This window comes from Aquarana catesbeiana, linkage group LG02 (genome assembly GCF_042186555.1).
Source record: "Aquarana catesbeiana isolate 2022-GZ linkage group LG02, ASM4218655v1, whole genome shotgun sequence".
Taxonomy (NCBI): Eukaryota; Metazoa; Chordata; class Amphibia; order Anura; family Ranidae; genus Aquarana; species Aquarana catesbeiana.
The window spans coordinates 101,288,681-101,296,958 of record NC_133325.1 but is presented as its reverse complement, the minus strand read 5'-3'; the positions used below and the strand labels follow the sequence as shown (position 1 = coordinate 101,296,958).

The 8,278-nt window shown below is 38.5% G+C and overlaps 1 protein-coding gene across 3 annotated transcripts in view; it reads right to left on the bottom strand.

The window, feature by feature from the left end:
- Positions 1 to 1,076: 1,076 nt before the first annotated feature.
- The window catches only part of TRPC4 (transient receptor potential cation channel subfamily C member 4), a 301,283-nt gene continuing 294,081 nt past the window's right edge, over positions 1,077 to 8,278 (bottom strand). For all 3 annotated transcript variants that reach the window (XM_073613285.1, XM_073613287.1, XM_073613286.1), the window contains 3 exons: positions 6,715 to 6,756; positions 3,938 to 4,027; positions 1,077 to 2,563 (listed from right to left, as the gene is read on the bottom strand). In XM_073613285.1, coding sequence (XP_073469386.1) covers positions 1,880 to 2,563; positions 3,938 to 4,027; positions 6,715 to 6,756 — 816 coding nt within the window. In that variant the 3' untranslated portion in view covers positions 1,077 to 1,879. The remainder of the gene's footprint in view (positions 2,564 to 3,937; positions 4,028 to 6,714; positions 6,757 to 8,278) is intronic.

Sequence of the window (8,278 nt, the reverse complement as noted above, 5' to 3'; positions counted from 1 at the left end):
TTGCAGATGACCCTCTTCTGACCTACTTTTACCCTGCTTCAAGAAGGTTTTGCATTACCATTGACTTGTATGGGAATGCAAACCCACCTGAAACAAATGAAAGCCAGTCAACACAGGACACCAGCTGCCCGGTTGGACACCAATCTCCCAGAACAGCAGAAAAAAACTTTATTCACTCCATATATTTCTACCTCTTTTTCTTGTACAAGTGGGGTTCTCTACTCCCTGCAACAATAAGATTTAAGTCTGTGTCAATGAAATGGCCCTACACTATATTGTCAAAAGTATTGGGAAAATATACATGAAATTTAATGGCATCCCAGTCTTAGCTCGTAGTGTTCAATATTGAGTTGGACCACGCGTTGTAGCTATAACAGCTTCAACTCTTCTGGGAAGGCTGTCCACAAGGTTTAGGAGTGTGTCTATGATAATGTTTGACCATTCTTCCAGAAGCACATTAGTGAGGTCAGGCTCTTGTTGGACCGGAAGGCCTGGCTTGCAGTCTCCACTCTAATTTATCCCAAAGGTATTCTAATGGTTTGAGGTCAGGACTCTGTACAGGCCAGTTAAGTTCCTCCACCTCAAACTTGCTCCCCCATGTTTTTATGCAACTTGCTTTGTGCACTGGTGAGCAGTCATGTTGGAACAGGACAGGGCCATCCCCAAATTGTTCCTACAAAGTTGGGAGCATAAAATTGTCCAAAATGTCTTGGGGTATGCTGACGCCTTAGGAGCACCCTTCACTGGAACTAATGGGCCAAGCCCAACCCCTTCAAAACAAGACCACACCATAATCTCCCCTCCACCAAATGATTTGAACCAGTGCACAAAGCAAGGTGCATATAGACATGGATGAGCGAGTTTGGGGTGGAGGAACTTGACTGGCCTGCACAGAGTCCTAACCTCAACCCAATAGAACACCTTTGGGATGAATTAGAGCAGTGACTGCAAGCCAGGCCTTCTCGTCCAACATCAGTGCCTGACCTCACAAATGCACTTCTGGAAGAATGGTCAAACATTCCCATAGACACACTCCTAAACTTTGTGGACAGCCTTCCCAGAACAGTTAAAGCGGTTATAGCTGCAAAGGGTGGGCCAACTTAATATTTAACTTAAGGACTAAGACTGGGGTGCCATTAAAGTTCATGAGCGTGTAAAGGCAGGTGTCCCAATATAGTGTATATGTGCAATTCCAACAGTGGGTGACAGAAGTCTTTCACCAACTGCTGGTAATAGATCATACTATCTGTTTACTAATAACCTATTAATTGTCCATACAAGTGTAATTTAAAATGCTTTCATTTTGGTTGCTCTCTTCTCCACAGGACACAAAGATACAGCGTGACAGATGTATGAAGTAAGAGCTCTAATTTTTTACCTTTGACATCCAAAAGGTTTTGTGCAATACATAACAAACAAATGTGTTCTTGGTTTCCCTGAGCAGGTACGACTCCTTATTGAATGTAATCTTTATACTGTATATTTATATTTTTAGGGTAGTATATATTAACAAGCATAATGTATTTAATGATTATAAATATAACCAATACCTCTGTCTGGGGAAAAAAATAAATAAATGTATGCACAGTGCTTTTGATATGATTATTTTGCATAGTCTAACATGATATAATGTTGGGTGGATTATTGCAAACAACACATAAATGTAAAATACCTTGATTAACATAGTATCAAATGTATATCCTTTTAACCAAGCATTCCTTTTATCCCTATAATGTATTTCAATCCCTGTATATGATTGAGTGTATATTGAGCTTTCATGCCTAAACTGGCAGCATGTTGACTGGGTTCGCAAAGGAATATTCAAACATTCCAAAATGCACTGATAAAATATATATTTCATATATACATCAATTGAAAATCACAGTCTTGTTATGGAATCTTCTTCTTCTGCAGGTTTTTCTGCTTGTGTGCTACTTGTTTCTGAAATAACATCTTTGTCTATAGTGGGTTCAACATTGTCTGTTGGACTGTCATTTACAAAACTGTCGGAAGGCTGTAGTGGTAGACATACCAAGGTATCCCGGGTATCTTCTGTTACTGTACACTGTTCATTCAAAGTATTTACATTTAACTCACAGTTCGGCTCTAGATCTTTGACTGTGTCCAATGTTTTTTCACTGGGATTGGATATGAGTTCTTCTGGAACTTCCTCCGAAACAGAGTAGATTTTGTTAGAGCTCTGTTCCATGCTGCTAGATTTTGGACGTCTGTGAAAAAGCCCAAAGCTTTTTATGTCTTTGGAAAACTGAATTTTCTTTGGCTTCTCCTTGGCAGTCTCTGAAGCCAGGGTGGCAGATCCATTACTTATGTTATGCTTTTCAGCAGTTATCTCTGCTGTTCTGGGATGGATCATTGTGGTGATATCAAAGAAGCTGATCCTGTTTTTTTGTGTTCGACTTTTCTTTTCCTTGGGCCGACTCTTCTCTTCTGCCTCTGAGTTATCTGAGCTGTTGCTCATTTTTGTATTATTGAGATTTAGTTTGTTTCCCTTTAACAAACCCAAAACCTCAAAACGGAAGCTTGAAATGTCTTGTTTCAATTCCTTTAATAAAACGAAGTTGGCAGTAATAAGGAAACAAAAAATAAATTAGCAAAAAAAAAAAAAAAAAAATAAGCAAATAAAAAAACAAAAATATATAGGCTTCAGCATGTTCACCCTGTGTTGCTACTCACTTTCACTGGAACATATTTTTGTTTTTCGAGTGTCCCAATCTTTGAATGCCTTGAAGAGATTACTTTTTAATTTAACAGCGTTGACATACAAGTGTCACAGCCATCTTCTGTTTGTAGATGTGAGCACCAGGTATCCCTCAATAAAAAAATGTCTAACTCATTAGCACCTGCCAGTGCTCTACTGAATCAATAAATAGAGCTGCAGGAAAAATAATAGTAAGGGTTTTAAGGTTCCATAGAATGGAATATTGCTTGCGCTAGAGGGATGCTCAGTAATCACTTTTACAAACAGGAGCTGACTCCTAAGGATCGTAGTAACAGGATCTCCTGACATGTTCTCCCTTGTATGGGAACCATTACATACAGAACCTTTAGCCAGTTTGCATCCTTTGGAGCTCTATAGGCATGACTTGGGACTAACCATTAAAATATAACGCAAGCAGGGGATGATTGACAAGGGAAGCATATGTTCTCTAGGATAGCACTAACAAGATATGTTAAACTAAAGGCCTTGAGGCACACAGTTATGACACATATTGAACATTATATAGCTTCCTCACCACATTCAGACCTACATTTGGCAGAGGGGAATCTTCCAGCACCAACTTTCTTTATGACTGAAAGATGTAAATTGGCTTAATGCTGGAGCCACAAAGAAGGCTGATGCCGGAAGATGTGTTATAATAAACCATGACCCGTTAGAACACCCACATTTCACCATGCATAACAATCAATTAGGCACCATGGCTCACTTTGCAGGGTATGCTTTCTTTAGCCTTCAAAAATCTGTCCCCACCATTAAAGGGCCAGTTGGTTACATTGGCCCTCAAGGCCAAAGGTTTCCCTTGAACGATAAGGGTAAAGGGATTAAGATTAGAATACTAGCCGCTGGTCCTGAAGTCAGACTGCTAGTTTCAGCCATTTGAATTGGCTATCAGGCTCATACAAATGAATATGATTGACACACATCAAAAGTTTTACATACTAAATACTTTTCTTTTAGTAGTTGTTATGTATTCATCTGGATCATAAATAAGCTGTGAGCATTGATAATACAAAAACATAACCACTTTCACTAATTCACTAGCTCACTAATTAATAGATGCTTTCACTGCATCTTGCAGTTAGTTCTACAATACTCTGATTTATCTATTTATGTTACAGCTGAGAGTGTCCTGATTTACTGTTACTAATTAGATTTATGTGCCCACTAAGGAATCCATACACCTACAAAGTATCTTACCTTGAAGTTTTCTTCTGTTAGTCCTTCTTCTTTCTTGGCATCTCTGATCATTGCTGCTACATATCTCTTCACAAGGTTCTTCATCACCTCCTTAATGACAACACGGGAATTATCACAGTTCAGTATTAGTGTGTAAAGGGGTAAAATAAAGGATGAATATTACTTTAATAGTTCTAGAATCTGAAAACTGAGCGTTGGATTTATTAAGAAGCTAATTTTTCCAAGCTAAATCAGTTTTATAATTATTACAAGAGACTAGCAACTCCAACCAAAGCTGATATTTCAGATTTGAGTACAAAGTTATGGTTTAAATCAATGCTTTTCTATATTTTTGAAAGAAAAGCGGTAAAGAAAGCAGAAAAAGCGGTAAAAGCAGAAAGAAAAGAGGTAAAAATGATGTGCTATTACCTCTACATTTTTATCATATCCACAAGAAATTTTGGAACCCCCTGATTAAAAAATGTTCAGTGAAAGGCATACATTTTTTTTTAAAGAAAAATGTAAAAAATACCTTACACCAAGTGCACTTGCCTAGACGTGTGTTAGTGGGATAATGGGAAAGCTGAAGATTCCAAGTCCAACAAAAATGGATTCCTGCATAGTGATAGAGAATCTTCTTGTGTTATTTGGGATCCTCAGCTTTCCCAGGATCCTGTGCTGAGGCCCAGTATAAAAAAAATCAGTGCCAGAGTTAGTGTTTGGGTCAAGTAGGAGTCAGTCAAGGTCAGGGTCAACGGCCATAGTCAGTATATTTTGGACAGGATTTGAAAAAAAAAGAAAATATTTTTAAAATTAGTATCAGTGTCAGTGTGCTTTAGGTAGGATATAAAAAAGCAAAATGTGCACTATTGTTTCTGGGCTGTACTACAAGGACGTGCAGTAAGGGGAGGCAGGGCCTCTCCTGCCATGAACATAAAAAAAAAAAAATCGAGCTTCGAGGGTCATAGCTCGGCGACCTGGGGTCTCAGAGCCTAAGTCCTACCCCACCACTGTTAAAAATTTGGGGCTCCTATGACCTATGTTTCCAGAGATACAGGGCTCCTCGCACAGCCTGTCAGAAGCTAAATACAGAGCGGCCACTTTAAATACAAGCTGGCACACTCTGTTTGCAGCAGACTGAGAGGAGGAGCTCACAGTGCCTCTCCTCACTTCTTGTCAGAGGCACTGAGCTCAATGAACAGCTTGGAGTCTTGGACCAATAGCAAAGTACCATCGGTCCCAGCTATCCAATAAAAATGCTGCAGTGGAGGCATGCCTCTCGCTGCAGTGTCATAGAAGGGGCATGTGTCTAAAAGGCAAATTCTCCCTTCCAGCCCAGCCCTCTTAACTACAATGAGAAAACATGTGTTTATGTGTATAAGATTTACCCACAATCCCATGTTTTTATCACACAGTTAAGAGGGGGAAACTGTGTGTGTTGAAAAGGTACTGTTATATTCAAGCTAAATCATATATTTATATGCTATATGTTATAATATAATAATTTATTATTTATCTATTTACTGTGAAATTACTGGTTGGAAGTTATAACTTCAAACTTCAGTAATTTGTCAGTTAATCCACCTGCTTGAGTACAGATTGAAAATATAGTAAATTACCTTAAAAACAATATATAATAGTTCTTTGCATATTACTTACTTATGGTAATTAACCCCTTGCCACCCAGGCCAATTTGACACTTGTCTCCTACATGTAAAAATCATCATTTTTTTGCTATAAAATTACCAGAACCCCCAAACATTATATATATTGTTTTAGCAGACACCCTAGGGAATAAAATGGTGGTTGTTGCAACTTTATATGTCACACGGTATTTGCGGAACAGTTTTTTAAAACTGTTTCATGAATAATAAAAAAAAAAACACTAACGCTAGCCAGATGTTTTTGTATAATGTGAAAGTTGATGTTACGCCGAGTAAATATATATCCAACACACACAATTGCGCACACTTGTGGAATGGTGCCAAATGTCAGTACTTATACCTCTCCATAGGTGACGCTTTACATTTTTTTTACAGGTTACATGTTTAGAGTTACAGAGGAGTTCTAGTGCTAGAATTATTGCTCTCACTCTAACGATCGCAGCGTATGTAACCTGTGTGTATCTGGCTCTGATACTAGCCAGTGCCTCACCAGCCACTGTCCCTGCTGTACTATGGGTACAAACAACAAATAACATACACATATGTGACATTGATGCGATCGCCAGGAGAAGGAGAATTTATTCTTGGTTGTTCTTTGGTGGTAGGTTATGGTAGTAACAAGAATAATGCAGCTACATTTGAAAAACATGTTTTTTTATGATTTTGGGACAGTTTTCCTTTAATAATAAAAAGAAAAAAATCAAGAGATATCTATTACCATTTACCACCAAATGAAAGCCCAATTTGCCCTAAAAATAACAAGGTATAGTCCACCTGGGTGCACAAAGTAGTTAGTGATGATATGTACGGTTTTACTAACACATGTCAAAGTTGCAAAACTGTGCTTAGGCATTAACATTTGTTTTACACTTAGGGGTTAAACTGCCCCAAAGTGTCAAAGCCTTTCCTGTCAGAATGGCTTTAGCTTTGACAGGAAGGCTTGGGAGGCTGTTGAATGTATATAGAGATACCTCTTGCTGCCTACATTTTATACCTATAGCTGTTTTGATTTTTGTTCCCCAATCTTGTAAAGCTCTTGATTGATTTCTATGGGAACAGATGTATCAAAAACTGGTACATATTGTGTTCATGTTCTTATTGGTTATACAGTAAGGGGATGTAGGTAGAAAATACCTGATATTGATTATGTCTTCGGAAATTGTCAGCTGCTCTTCTCTGCAAAGAAACATACAAAAAGGATATTGTAAATATTAGGAGAAACTGTTATAATGTTCGGAGCATGTACTATGTGCATATCTGTAGACATAAGCATCATTAATACAGTCACACATACCAACAAGAAGTTGATCTGATGTGCAGAAAGGAAGCAGTTCTTAACAATAGCACACTGTCCCAAACTGCCAATTTCCCAAATCTGGCATCAGACCAGATGGGCTGGTATGTCAGATAATTGGTGGAGCACTAGTGCAAATCTCTGTCGGATGCTAATCCTCAACTATGGGGAAGATCTATCCTGGTTGCTATCGCTGACCTTCTAAAAAACACTACCTGTATTCAAGACTTTCTTAAGCCGTGTACACATGAGCAGAATGTCCGACAGAAAAAGTCAGACGGAAGCTTTTCATCATATATACCGATCGTGTGTATGCCTCATCAGACTTTTTTTTTCAGAAAATTCTGACAGACCTAAGAATGGAACATGTTCTAAATATTACCGATGGACCAAATTCCTATCGGGAAAACTGATCCTCTGTATGCTGGTCCAAGGGACCAAAAAAGACGCATTCTCTGAAGCATGTATAAGTAACATGTGTAAGTATGAGACGGAGGCTATTGGCTACTGGCTTATTTAACTTCCTTTTTCTAGTCCCGTCGTAAGTGTTGTACGTCACCACGTTCTGGACGGTTTGACTTTGGTCAGACTTTGGGTTGACCGTGTGTAGGCAAAACCGCTTGAATGGAATTCTGTCGGAGTTCCGTCGGAGAAACCGGTGGAGTTTATTACGACAGTAAAACCGGTCATGTGTACGCGTCATTAGTCACTAAACTAGAACAAGCATTTAGAAAATGAATGCAGTATTAAGCCCAAAGGTAAACATTCATGATATTGCAGCTTACCAATTCTTAGATGTGATGGCTGCATCAGTTTCCTTTTTAGGCTTTCTTTCTTCTGTTTTCATCTGGTGATCCTGACAGTAATTCTGTTGTTTTTTTAAATAACAAGCTCTCTTGCAGATGTAATGCATGAGACAAATCATTTTATAGTGGCAGAGGTGCTTACAGTCATCAGCTTTTATTTATGTAAAACTTTTATCCCAAAAGGAAATAAAAACGTTTTTTAACTGCTTATAGAGTATTAGCAGAGCTTGGCTTAAATTTGTGAACATCTAACACTCCCCAGACTGACAATGCTGCTGTCCAAAGGTGTCTCTGTTGCTCCTCCAAAACCAAGAACCCCTCAGTTCTCTGAGGGTTGGTGTGAGGTATTCCCATACGCACCCTGGTTTGGCATCATGTGACTTGCTCTTCTGAGAAATGTATTTAATCAATATTTTGGACATTTTTGATATACATATATTTATTTATTCTACTTTGTAGGTCCCTATCCGTATTTATATTTTTCGTTTTTTGACGCCCCTGTTGGATATTCATATCCCTGGGTTCTTTTGCATGATGAAAGGCTCATATAGGCTCTCTTGGGGGACTGTTGGCACCAACGAATTTTCAATGATTTTTT